General features: G+C 36.2%; 1 protein-coding gene and 1 non-coding gene across 5 annotated transcripts in view; both read right to left on the minus strand.

The window, feature by feature from the left end:
* Positions 1-14,456, minus strand: part of Slc41a2 (solute carrier family 41 member 2) — a 120,979-nt gene that overhangs the window by 54,214 nt on the left and 52,309 nt on the right. For all 4 annotated transcript variants that reach the window (XM_074084273.1, XM_074084275.1, XM_074084272.1 and 1 more), the window contains 2 exons: positions 12,110-12,257; positions 6,957-7,036 (listed from right to left, as the gene is read on the minus strand). In XM_074084273.1, the coding sequence (XP_073940374.1) occupies positions 6,957-7,036; positions 12,110-12,257 (228 nt within the window). The remainder of the gene's footprint in view (positions 1-6,956; positions 7,037-12,109; positions 12,258-14,456) is intronic.
* Positions 12,721-12,826, minus strand: LOC141426056 (U6 spliceosomal RNA). The gene has a single exon (XR_012451165.1). It is a non-coding gene; the product is annotated as a U6 spliceosomal RNA (small nuclear RNA).

The raw sequence follows: 14,456 nt of genomic DNA on the forward strand, positions 1-14,456 counted from the left end.
CATCATCATTACCATTTTCTTCCCAACACAGACTCCATACAGACTTCATACTTACCACCTCCTGTACCCTAGATCATGCATTCCTAATGAGGGTAAAAACTGGTTCTTAGGGGGAGAAAAAGATTGTTATTCCTTTTATGCATAAAGCACATATATAGCTATATATATATATATGTATATATATATATATACTATGCAGTATATATATAGAACACAAATGAATAAACAGTGTATTTGTGGTATTAATATTTTATGATGGGCGGTGTTTAGGAAGAATTATTTTAAATGGCTTCTTCAGAGGGTGCTAATGGAGATGAAAAGTCTGGGAAACACTGCCCTGGGTCAGAACTGCCTAGCAATTCTATGCACATATAAAAAAAAAAAAAAAAAAAAAAAAAACTGCCTAGCCAGGACACCTCAAACGGGCTGCAGATGTGTGGAGATGAACCTTCCACGCTCTTCTCATGACTACAAGTGGCTGCCTTCTTCACCCTGGTGTGTCATCCAAATACTGTATTTTTCTAAGTGTGCTTTCACATAAAAAAAAGGTTAGGGAACACTGCCCTAGGGAAATAAGTGTACCTCTTTCTTAGGATACTTGAGGCTGTCAGTTAAAAATCCCTTTATCATAGTCTCTTCTCTACCCATATCTCTGTGTTCTTATCTGTTCTTTTCAGGGCTCCTTTTCTTTCCACACTGAAGTTGGGTGTTGGTCCTGTCTTTGTAGTCCAACATATCACAGACCTCATACTTCATTATTCACTATCCCTCACACCCTGTCTTTCCTCACTATTACTTCATTGGTTCCACACCAATATATATATCAACATCTCTCTTATCTTAGAAAAACACCCTCATCTGGACTTCTAGATCCCCATTTGGATTGCTACCCTATTCATCTTCCTTTCACTGCCAACAGTTTAATGAGGAATGTAAAAAGTGCTACTTCCAAGGCCATTTCATACTAAGTAGTTAACAGATAGAAAAATGTTTATAAAATATACACATGCTATAAAGATCATACTACAAAAGACACACCCTATTTAAGAAAAGGAGTACAGTATTACCTTTACATTTGAAGTAACTGCCCCTCCCAATCCTATAACCTCCCTTCCCAATCAGAGTAACTATCCTTAATTGCTCCACACTTTTTTCATGCCATTACCACATTATATGCATTTTCCTAAATAAAATATCACTGAGTTTTACATTATATTAAATTCATGGGATTCATCCTAACTTGTAGGTGAGAAGCAATTCATTCACTTTTATTGTTAATAATACTCTATTGTTATAAATCTTCATTTATTTGCCTGCTCCTCAACCAAACTGAAGTCTTGAACGAGTTCCTGGTCAGAAAATAAATGGTCCCAATTGAGTCATCCTTCTTGGCTCCATTACAACGCTCTTCTTGGAACAGTAGGTCTCTAGGCCAACTCTCCTTCTGCCTACAAAGCATTCATTCCTTGGATCTTTAATGTCTAAATACTCACTCCTATCTAAAGAGGTTGGGGAACAGACCAAATAGGAAGAAACACTGAAAGCCAATACAAATCCAATTTCTCTCACTACACACAGGGGCAATTACTGACAAAAGTAGTAAGTGTTGCTATCATTGCCTATATTTTACATGAACAGAGGAACCATTTTTTCTATTTTGGCTATTTTAAGTGCAATTCACCAGTTCCTGCTATAGGGGATGGAATTTTGTTTATGTTCTAAGTTGTGTTATTTAATAAGATAATTTCCTTCAATCCAGTGACATGTAGCTTGCAGCAAAACTAACTATATGCCTTAACTCAAGCGTTTATTCATTTAACAATTACCAAATCTTAACATGGTAGGCATTATTCAGAGTCATATGAAAGGAAATCATTGAAAATAAATATGTACTGTAATAAAATTGCTAAAAGTATACTGTGGAATCACAGAAAGAAGAACAGCTGACTGGTAAGTATCAACTATGCAGAATTTATGACGCTTTAACTGGGTCTGGATAAATGAGCAGAACTTTGTAGGCAAGAAAAGGAGAGTAAGACAGAACAGTAAGTACAAAGGCACAGTACAAAGAAACAGCATGATGTATTTGATTGAGGAAACATGCCCAATTCAAAAAGATGAGAACTTCCAAGTGGGTGGAGTGGTGGGGAAATAAGCCTGGAGAGGCAGAGCTTAGGGCAGACTGGGCCCAGCATGTTACACTAAATAATTTCTACCTTACACTCAAGGAGATGAAAAGCTAACTGTGATCTTTGAGAAGAGACAGGATCAGGTTTATTAGGAAGATAACTCTGACAGCAAATGTGGATGAAAGATAATAGAAGAGGCAGAGAGGCAGTTCCTAGAGTTCTACTCCAAAAAAGCTAATGAACAAAAAGCAGGGACAATAGAGACAAAGCTTTGCAAGTAATTCAGAAGTTATCTTAAGAGCTGGTAAAAGTAGAGAATTAGGAGCACGTGACTAAGAGATGTCTTGTTACTGGACTTAGGAAATGAAGAAGGAAGAGTGGGTTGGGGGAAGATAATGGGTTCAGGAGCTTTGGATCTTCCATGTGAAAATAACCAATTTAAAGTGCAGATTGGGAAGTGAACATATGTGTCTAGATTGTGTTAAAGATGGTCTACACTAGAGAAAAAAGTGGTAAAAGACATATGATGACACAAATGATTCTCAAACTTTTGCATTTTATCAGAATCAACTGAGGGGTTTGACCTCAGTGCTTCCAATTCAGGCATGAGAATTTGCACTTCTAACAAAATCCCAGGTGATATAGCTGGTCTGGGGACTACACTTTGCAAATCTCTGAAGACAAGATCACCAATAAAAAGGGTAAAGATGATGATCAAGAACAAAATCTTGAAGAATACAAACACTTAAGAGGCAGGGAGAAAGTACAAGCCAGTGAAGGAAAATTATCAGAATTTTTAGAGGATGGGATGAGAATTGGGAGAGTGGAAAAGGGCTGAAGGGAATGAAGACTGAACACAGTAATTAGCAAAGTAAATAGGAGGTCACAGGTCCGTTTACTAAAAGCAGTTATGTAGAGAGAAAGGGAAGGAAAGTACCGGAATGAACTGGAAAAGTGGAGACTGTACTTGGAAAAGTATGGTCGTGAAGAGGAGGAGAGAACCACAGCTTGAGACGGTATAACATGCTGGGCACATTTATATAAGAAAGGGAAAGATGGAAGAGGGGAAGACATGAGAGTCAGAGGAAACATTAAAGTAACAGGTGAAATAAAAATCCCACGGAGTTGCAATCAAATGGTATCCAGGCCACAGGTAGATCCATCTTGGACAAGAGTCAGCTCTTCTGAGACAGACAAAAGAAGCTAAAAGGAGGTGTTGTTAAAGGTAAGAACAGAAGTGAAGGGAAAGGAGAGAGGCATGCTGGGACAAACCATTTCTGATGCCTCTATTTTCTCTGAGGCTTGCCCTACAAGAAACACTAAAAGGAACCTCCACTGGCAAAAGGATCCAGATGGAAATCTGCATCTATACAGAAGAAAGAGTGCTGGAAATGTCTTGCTGTATAGGAAAATAGAGAAGATACCATCTTCTCATGTTTCATCTCCTTAAAAAGTAGTTTAGAGCACAAACAGTAACAATGCATTATAGGGTTTATTTAAAAAAGTAAATTGTATGGTAGACACAAAAGAAAGGGGATGTAATTCAAGTACAATGATATAAGACTCTTATATGTAAAGTGGAATATTATTGTTTGAAAGTAGACTGGTGGGCTGGGCTGTAATCCTAGCTACTCAGGAGGCAGCAATTGGGAGGGTTACAGTTCAAAGCCAGCCAAGGCAAAAAGTTAGTGAGACCCCATCTCAACAAAAAGCTGGGCATGGTGGCATGTACCTGTTGTCCCAGCACCATGGGAAAAATGGAAGACCCTACCTGAAAATAACTAATGCCAAAAGGCTGAGACATGGCTCAAGAGCATTTGCCTAGCAAGCATGAGGTCCTGAATTTAAACCCCAGTACTGAAAAAAAGGCAGTAGACTGTGATAAGTTTATTTTAGTTTGTTAAGGAACCACCATAATGATTCCCATAGTGGCTGCACTAATTTATATTCCCCCCAACAGTGTAAAAGGGTCCCCTCCCCTCCACCCACATCCTCACCAGCATGCTGTTATTTTCTTGATGACTGCCATACTGACTGAGGGGAGATGGGCTCTCATGTCATTTTTATTATCACAATACAATGTCATTTGTACAATTAATATACACTAATAAAAATATAGAATGTAAACCCTATATTGGTGGTTCCCCAAATGCGGTCTGGGGTCTGAAGGAAGATTAGATCAGAAATTTCAACACCTAGCTAGCAGAAGTACCAGAAGGAGAGATCCATAGGAATATTAGCAGGAGAAAGACTAAGAAATCCTGTAGTGAGGAAATTTGTTTAACTTAATTTACCAAATTTAATTGGCCACAGGACTCACTTTTCAAGTTGTATTTATTAACACCTCGCAGAACTAGTGCTACCATGAAATATATTTGGAAACACAGTAGTTCTAGAGAAGTTAGTAAGTATTAAAAGATGTCCTACTCACAGTATCAACACTTTACCATAAGTACACTATAGCTACACTTTGCTTTAAACAATGGTATGTATTCATGTGTCTAATAAAACAGATGCATTAGTAGTTGTATATTTTGAGAGGAAAATGGCAGGCTTTGGAATGAAGCAAATGTGGGTTTAAATCCTGACTCACCACTTATTGGATATTAATCATTTGGCAAATTACTTCTGTGAGGATTAAATGACATATAACGTGGCTGGGCACATAGCTCAGTGAAACAGCACTTGGTAGACAAGAGGTGTAATCTGGGGTTGGTCCCCAGAACCTCAAAAAAAAAAGATATATAAAACTCATAAAAGACCTGTAAGGGCAAGGTGCAATGATGCACATCTGTAATCCTAGCTCTCCAGAGGATGAAGCAGGAAGACTGTGAGTTCGAGGCTAGCCTGGATTACCATATCTCAAAAAAAGACTTGTAAGTTATCTGACACATATTAGATACTCACTAAACACAAATGATGATGATAAACAGGAGTCCTTTAAGCAGCATGTTTAAAATGAAATTCAATTCTCAAGTTTCATCTTATTTGAGAAACGTGGAGGGCATCTTCTGTGTGAATGTTTTTAAAGAGCGGAAATTAATTTAAGATAAGCTCATTGTGATGTCCAGCTAAGAGGTTTACTTAGGCACAGAAAGGATTTTACTACCATGCAAAGTGGCATGGCATACACTTCTAAGGAGGGCATTTCATGAAGCTATAGAATGTTTTTTTATATAAGGTGACAGCTGAAATACTCATTAAAGCCTTACTAGTAATGGGCTTATTACAATTCAAGTTAAATTTCTCACTGCAATGTTGTTCAATACAACTCTAAAATCTTTATTGAATTTGTCAATTAATATTCACTGAAGAAAATTTGAACAGGAAAGTGGTAGTCATTCCAGGCAGTGAAAATTAGACAATCATTGTAGGGACAGGACAAGAATATAGTAAGAATGATAACAGAAAAAGTTGTGCATATCCTTTGGGAATACACAGTTGAACGGCATATGGAAGGTTTTGAAAGCTAGACAGAGGGATTCAGATTTGACTTGCTACACAGGAGAAAAGCAGTTAAGTTTATCTTATGACTGATATAATAAAAAACTGCTTACAGAACATTAGTCTTTTAGTGATATTTAACTTGCATTGAATAGTGAGTGAGTCAGGAAGATTACCTTATTACTTGAATGGATAGCCTTAGTGGGACATCAGATTAAATTGGTGAAACCTGCTTGTTATACAAATGAACAACTGAATTGTGTTAGAGGGTAAAGAGACAATGTTTGATCATTTTGAAGTCAAAGACATGAGCCAAGCTGAATCAGATGGTTACATGATTTTAAGAACAGGTCATGGGAGAATGGTGGGATCAGGGCAACTAGGAGGAAGACTTTTAAGGGGAATTTGCTCATGGGCATTCTAAAGGTAGACAAGAATTAACATGCTCAATAGAAATTTTAGATATGAAATGAGAAATTTGGAGAACTTGCCCTAGTATAAACTTTTCTTTTATATAAACATAGAAGAATGATTTATATAGATCCTGTGACATGTTTTTCCCAGGTAGAAATCTTAAAATGACAGAGGTTATCATGAGCAGGGGAAAGATCAGTTAGAGTTGAATCAACATGGATCGTAACACATGGATACATGAAAGCAATGTTAGGAGTCTCTCTGTATAGCTATCCTTAACTCAACTGGCAAAAACGCTTTGTCTTCCTTATTATGCTTATGTCTTTTCTTCAACAAAATTAGTGATAAGGGCAGAACAGGACCTGCCTGGAACTGAAGGGGGGAGGGGGAGAAGGTGGGGGAGGGGGGCAGGGTGGAGAAATGACCCAAACAATGTATGCACATGTGAATAAATGAAAAATAAATAAATAAGACAAAATTATATTGGTCTAGGCTATCCTAAGATCCAATTTAATGACAGCCATCCCCCAAATCACTAGGACTGAACAAAATTATCTTATTAAATGTAAATTCTCATTTTACGAAAAAGAAAACTGTAAGGAAGATTTTAGAGATCAGCAGAATTAATGAACTGAATTGACTCAGGCAATGGTGAGACTTCCCCAATTCTCATTTATCCATGACAATTAACAAAGGCAGCAACAGTGTAAGAGCACAAAGGCCCGAGCATCATTCAGATATGAAATAAATATCTTTCCACACTAGTTTTAAAAGTCAGGTTTAAACTGTATTCTACATAAAAAAGTCCAGGGATTATAACTTCCACTTTGAGAAACAACACAGCATTGGAGGGGAACTGGATGGGATTGGAGGATAGGGCTCTTAAAATCTAAGCTTTGAAACTCCTCTGAGTACCTAAGAGTACATAAAGATTTGCTATCCCCATGAAACAGCACATCTAATTCTTACCGTTAATAACTGGTGTGTAAACAACAATCCCAACCAAGTTTGGGTCAGAAACAGTAGTGTCCAGAATAAGGCCCCCAATGCTGAAAGAAATAAAATTACATGATTTATGGAAGAAGAAGAGGAAAGTACTTGAAGGTATTCTGCACAAAATACATCCCTACTTTGTAAAATAAAATGTTTACACATTTAAAAATGGAGTAGAAAGAAAAATATTCAAAGTAAAAATCAAATTCAACAGAAAAAAAGCTGGAAATACAACATAGTATAAGTTATAGCTCCAAATTTCATGACTCTCAACTCCAAGATATGCTAATTGTAAAAAAGAAAAGTATATGCTTAAATGGATTTGAATGTCTAGAAGGACCTATAAGAAATTATTAACCATGTCTATTTCTAGGAGTGAGACTGACAGAGAACTGGTGATCATTTTACATCCTTCTGTGCTTATTTTTTAAAATCATGTCATATATTATTTTTCTAATAAAAAAAATTTTTTAAAAGTATCCTTTCATATCTGAAGTAAGCACATCATTAAGGGAAGATTCTTATTGTGTTAAAACTAGGTAAAGTTAAAATGTGTTTTATCATTAGTAAATTGAAACAGTAAGTTGTAGCCACATAAAGAGCTGAACTTGAGCAATCTTGAAAAATAACTAGGTATTTTTAATGTAATATAGTGGTAAGCCATACAGTCTCAATCTCTCAACGGAACTTGAGACAAAGCTATTGGCTGGTTAACTTCAGTCTGTTGGTCTAAGAGCTGTAAAACATTGTCAGTCCCAATATTCCACAGGATCTGTGCACTTCCAGGAAACACAGTCTACATTACAAAATGGAACCATGCTATCACAGAATCACAGAATGGGACTGATTGAAATAAACATCAGGAAACTATCAGTTCTTTAGTATTTAAATTCTTTGGCAAAATAAATGAATTTTGACAAAATATACATAACTGATGGGAGTTCCCATTAAAAAGGTATACCAAAGTGTCCAAAAATACTTAGTTTTTTAAGCCCTAATGTCAAAAAATGTATTTGAAGAACACACTACTTATGAATCAAAGAATAACTCTCCCTGCCAAAACACTCAGATCATGTTGTGGATATAACATGAATATTTATTAAAATACATTTTAAATATTTTTGTAACCAAAGTAATGAAACTCATAGAAAAAAATTAGAAAATGAAAACAAGAATAAAAATCAACCTAGTTTGCATCATTTAGAGTTATATCATTAGCATACAGGCCTCCAGACATTTATTTATATATTTTATTTACTTCAGTTTACAAACGAGGGCTGGGATGTAGCTTGGTGGTGCAATGCTTGCCTAGCATGCGTGAGGCCCTGGGTTCCATCCCAGCACCAAAAAAGAGAAGACCTCTCCTCAACTTACAAATGAGAACTATGTGTATTTATCCTATACAACATGATGTCCTGAAATATACATACATTGTAGAATGGCTGACTCAAGCTAATTTACATATGAATGACATCACATAATTATCATTCACTTTGTAGTAAGAACACTTAAAACTTAGTATCTTAGAAATTTTCAAGAATACAATACATCCTTATTAAATATAGACCCCATGTTGCATAGCAGAGCTCTGGAACTTATTCCTCTATCTAACTAAAACGTTCTAGTTGATTTTTTTTTTAGTGGTACTAGGATTTGAACTCAGGGCTTCATGCTTGCTAGGCTGGCACTGTACTACTTGAGCCACTCCACAGCCCTGACTAGAACTTTCTATACTTTTACTATCTTCCCAACTCCACTCTCAAATATTTTTAAAGATTTTTAAAAGATTAAATAAGATCAAATTGTGAAAGTAGTTTGCTTGTATTAAATTTTATTTTATCCAAAAACAAGTGTACATTATCTTTTTATAAGATAGTAGTCCTCAGCCTCACTCCCAGATCCTCTCTACTACGAATTCTTTCCAACGTCTCTCGTTTCTTCTGGCATTTAATTCTACGTTTCTAAGTAACATGTTTAAATGGCTATTTCTCATTTTTCATTCTCATTTTTCATTCTAGCCATGCGTCTAATGACTTGCTCCTACAGCAGGTGAGGATTTAGCCATACATGTGCCCTCCTATTTTGGTCCCTTTACAAATCCCTTCCTCCTCCTATCCTGCCAATGGAGTTATATTATAATTTATGATGAAATATTTAGAGTTGAATCATTACTCACAGTTTACTACAAAGCATATTAATATCCCCACGTGTACTCTTTGCTTTGCTCATATTTAACTTCACTTTTTAAGTACTCGTTCCTAACTCAGCCTCAAATGTATAACAAAGTAATGAAATGCCTCTCAATACATCAATTTCATCAATTCCATGTTTGTTAATTCTTAGAGACACCTCTCCTCATGCCCACTGTCCTGACAATCTAGATGGATGTCTGGTCTCCAGACTGGAGGCCCAGTGGTCATCCTGAACCTTCCAATCTCTTCCACATTGGATCTTGGTCTGCGTACTATTTTCAAGTCCCAATATTTCATAGGATTCAGTTGCCTGAATCCTCCAGGAAAAAGCAATCTACATTACAGAAAAATGAACCCTATGCTATCACAAAATGAGATTCCTCATTCCTGTGTGATCTTCTTCCTTGATTTATTTCCTCACTTTGATAGACCATACTTTCAGCTTTAAATGAAAGGACATAGGGGAAGCAAATTCTAAAAGATCTTGCCTGTCTGAAAATTTCCTTAGTCCTTTCATATTTGATTTTATGACTGTGTTTAATGCCCCAAATAATTTTCCCTCAGAATTTTAAAGAAATCACTTTTGCTGTTGCTACAAGATGCTATTGTGATTCCCAGTCCCTTATACGTAACTTCTTTTTTCCCTGGAAGCTCTTATGATTTATGACATGCTTTGGTTTCCTCCTCACACTCTACTCTTTTTTTCCGCCCCCAGTGTTAGGGATTGAACCCAGGGTTTTTGAGCATCTGCCACTGAGCTATGCGCCAGCTCTCTCACACTCTAATTCATGCATTGAGTGTTTAGTGGGCCCTTTCAGTCTACAAACTTTCTTCAATTCTGGGGAGTTTTCTTGTATTGTTTCTTTGACAATTTTCTGTTTATTTGTCTCTTATTGTCCATTTCTTTGCTTTCTGTCCTACTTTCCAGGAGAGTTCTTCACCTTTATTGTCCAACTTTTTATTTCTGCTACTGATATATTTTTAGATTTATATTTTATTTATTTATATTTTATTTGGGTACTTCTTGTCTGTCTTTTATGCTACAGGCCTTCATCAAATGTCTGGTGATCCTCCAGACATCAGGAGCATTGTAAGCACACTTGGGAGATCGGTGTATACACAGATAAAGCTGGTCACTGAAGGGCCCCAAAAGGTCAGTATCTGCTGGCCATTTCTTTTCTGCTGTTAAGTCTCCTCAGAGATGACTGAGCATATAAGCATGACTGCCAGTGTTCTATGAACAAGGAAAAGGAAGCAGCATAGGGTTCTCACTGTTCAGTGGTAGACTTTTTCACAGTCTTCCTGTTTCTCATACAGTGCTTAGTCTACATCCTCCCCTATGAAGTACAACCTCTCTGCTAAGAAAGGAAGGGGTATTTACCTGAATGCTCAAGCTGAAGAAGAGCTTTGGGGCTCTAACTGCTTCCTACTTAAACTTTCAACTAATATGCTTCATTTAAGCTTTCAGAATACCTCACTGCCTGTAATTTCTTTGCCTGAGTTTCTGAGGTTCAGATCAGCTTGTTTCTAGAGACAGGTGATTTTTAGTTTTTTTTCTTTTTTCTTTCTGCTTGTTCAGTTAGAAACCATTCATCTAATTCCTACCTTTCTAATTTTTTTAATATCTCACCTGCTGTCTTCTCTGCTCCCCTTCTGGCTTATGGTTTTATAGCATTTTTATTCTTTTGCTGCCATTTTAGTAGTTTCAGGGAAGAAGAAGATAAACATGTCTTAATTTACCATGTTGAACAGGAAAATCGTAATCTTTTCTAGGTTACTCTTTTCACCAAATGTATATTGAACATCTTTCCACAGCAGTCAAATGCTATGTTACTTTTAATGGCTAACTAATTTTACATTTTGTGAGCATATTACAATTTATATAATCAATACTTGATTGTTAGACCTTTAAGATATTTTATATTGTTGTCATTAAAAACTCTACTATGATAAGGAAACTTGCAACTAAATCTGCATACATCCTTAATTACATTCTTAAGTTTGTCAGAGTCCTAGGTATGGAAGTCCTAAGACTTTCTGATATTTACCTGAGCAACCTAACAACTCAAAATAAATAATGGGCTCATTGGGTTAAAAACATGTAACAGGTACTTAGAACCTGCTTTTGCTGAAAAACACTGACTCCTTACTTGGGCCTGCAAATGTTCAGAGGGTAACTAAAAACAGGATCAAAGGTTGGCATCTTTGTCTTCATTTTGTATCTGTGCCCTTTGCTCTAAGCAATTCTCTCCTGCAGTCACCTTCCAGCCACCTCAGAATCCAGGAAGGATAGGTCTGATGGATAAATAGCCATTGAGTCATCCTGTTACAGGAGGGGAAGCTACCCCCTGCCAGGCAACAATGACTTTCTTTTTATAACAAGGCCCTGAAATAAGGAACAGCCAGATCACCTCTGACCACCTCTTACCACCAGACCACAGCTGCAACCTGACTATTTAATAGTTATGCATACCTCTTACCCCTTTCCCCCCAGGTCTTCCTCTATTTCAACCTAAAGTTCATGCCAGGACCCTGAAGACGGGCTTACTTGTCTCCTCCTGCAGTGTGCCTGTGCCGTGTTAACAAATCTCCTTACTCTGCCCTTTACCATTCATCTTTTGATTTGGTATACTGGGGTAATTGGCAAGATCGCCCCTGACGTTTGGGCCTGCAGTTTAGAACTCTGTTCACACACATACACCATTAAATTTTACTCATCAATCTTGTAAAGCTGTGGTTGGAGAGAAGTTTGAAACTGGTGGCCAAAAGAGTTTCGGTCATCTGATTTCAATAATTCCTAAAACTTAGATTCGTTATTACCTGAGACAATTACCAACTGATTCTGGGAAATATTAACCCAAGAAATAAAAACAGTTTGTTTAATACGCATATACACACATGCAGATAGAACACACACACACACATTTCAATACTAACCTACTTATAACCATAGCGGTTATGACAGGCTCCCAGCCTGAGTGGAGGACTGTCCTTGTAGCTGGATGTTTGGCAGCTATTATAATCCAGATAGGAGTCAGAGCCAAGAAAAAGACACCAACTAATGGAGAAATGTAGTAATAGGTTTCTAAAAGGAAGAAAGAGACAACATTTCAATCTCTCTTCTCTCCAACTAGCAAATCTAAGTTATCAGGAGTAAAATTTTACCAGAAGATATATTATCAAACATATACTAAGCTTTGTATAAACTTCAAATTAAGAACTGAAACTAAGTTTTAAAATTTAAGTAATATAACTGAAAACTAATCTATTAATTCAACAAACATTCATTACAAACCAGCTATGTGACATATATGAGAATAACAATAATAGTGAGATAAATAAAAAAAAAAAACAGTAAAAAGCTAACATTTAACAGATTTCCAGGACTTTCCTATATTCTCTGCAGAAGACGTTTTACTTGATCACAGTTATTCATTCCATCTCCATTCTGGTTATACTTTCCTACACAGAGAGAAAACCTCAGCGCCTCATTGACTTTGAGTTTGCCATTTGTTTTGCAGACATGATTTATGCCATTCTATTTTTTTTCTTATATGGAATACTCCACAAATTTGCGTGTCATCCTTGCACAGGGGCCATGCTAACCTTTTCTGTATCATTTCAATTTTATATATGTGCTGGCAAAGTAAGCACAATTTATGACATTTCTAAACAAAATTTTAAATATGCTTTCAGAAATATCTGGAAGATTTATGTATCTGTGTGTGTGTGCGTGTGTGTGAGCTGCTTTTCAGATACTAACCATCAGGCATTGCAAGACCCTGACTCCTGGCACGTGGAGGGAAAGGGGGAAGAAATGAGACACGCTGTCCAGTAACCCCAGTGTTCCAACTAAAGGCACATAGAGATCGCAGTGCAGAGAGGGAGAACTCTGGCACAGTGAGGCTAGGCAACAGGAATGGACAGAACAAAACACTTGAAGAGGAGAAAGCTCTCAGAGGAAAAGCTTGAGAACTGAATGGCAAGCACACATGCACAGGGTAACCTCCACAAGTCTGGCCAAGAATACTCAGGGAGTTGTAAACTGAAAAATTTCTAGTTTATAAAGGTCTGGAAGGCATTCAGGATCCACTACTAGACAGGACAGGCCTCTGAACATAGAGACCCAATAAAGATCACATCTTAGTAGGAGGCTAGCCCTACAACAATGTCTGCTCTAGATCTTCCCCACAATAACTTTAAAGCAGTCCTTATAAAGCTCATACTAAACCATAAATAATGACCTACAAGAATAAAGTTCAACATTCCGTATTCACTGAGAAACCCCAAGGCATTCTATTCACTTTAGATAGTTTGCTTATCTATAAAAGTTTCTAAGTACTTAAAGTAATCTTTACAAATGTAATAAATTAAGTGTATAACTGTGGTTTTTGTAAATATTCATACAATGAATACAAACTTGGTAAGATGTCCATTTGACAATCACTAGCCTAAATCAATTACTTGGTTACATATTTTAAAATGGAATTAAAAGACTAACATGTAACTCTAATCAGCAAAGTTGCAAGTATATAAAAATATTTAGTACCTCTTTAGCATAAAATTAATTCCATGAGTTTGATTCACAAATGTTTTATGGTTCATTATAAATCTCCCATGGTTGAGAGTTTCATATCCTTTATTCAAACAATTATAAATCTGAAGGCATTTTTGGTGATATTATTTTGGCTTAACAAAGTTTTATCATCAAGATTTCCGGCACAGTATTCCTGGATTCTGTCTGATAACTCTAATACTTATTATACTCATTGAGGACTTCTTAACTTACAGACAGAGTTGACTCACAGTCCTTGTAACCTACAGTCTCAGATTTCAGTTAAATGTTACTTAAGTTTTCTATTATCACACAGAAATTTGCAACCCTTACCCCAGCACTTATCTTTGATTACATTTTGTATTTTTTTAGCTTCTTAAAATATTTAAAGATCTTCCCACCTATGACTATAGGTGCTTAAACTAGATATTCATATTTTTCATCTTTCCCCATTAGGTAGGAATAAGCAATTATTATATATATAAAAATAATATCTAAATAAGTTTAAATCCCATAGCTCTATCTAGATTTGCCATCAAATATTCAAAATAATTATACTAACAAAAATCATTTTACATTTTCTTCAATTTAAAGGACTATGACTAATGCTACATTTAGTTAGTTTTTCCACTACTTTCCAAAATATGAAAAAAAACCATTTATTTATTGAATGGAATCCCAGTTCTCCTTGTAAATCATTAGATAAGAGTCAATAACATTCCAGTTAGG

This window comes from Castor canadensis, chromosome 8, assembly GCF_047511655.1.
Source record: "Castor canadensis chromosome 8, mCasCan1.hap1v2, whole genome shotgun sequence".
Taxonomy (NCBI): Eukaryota; Metazoa; Chordata; class Mammalia; order Rodentia; family Castoridae; genus Castor; species Castor canadensis.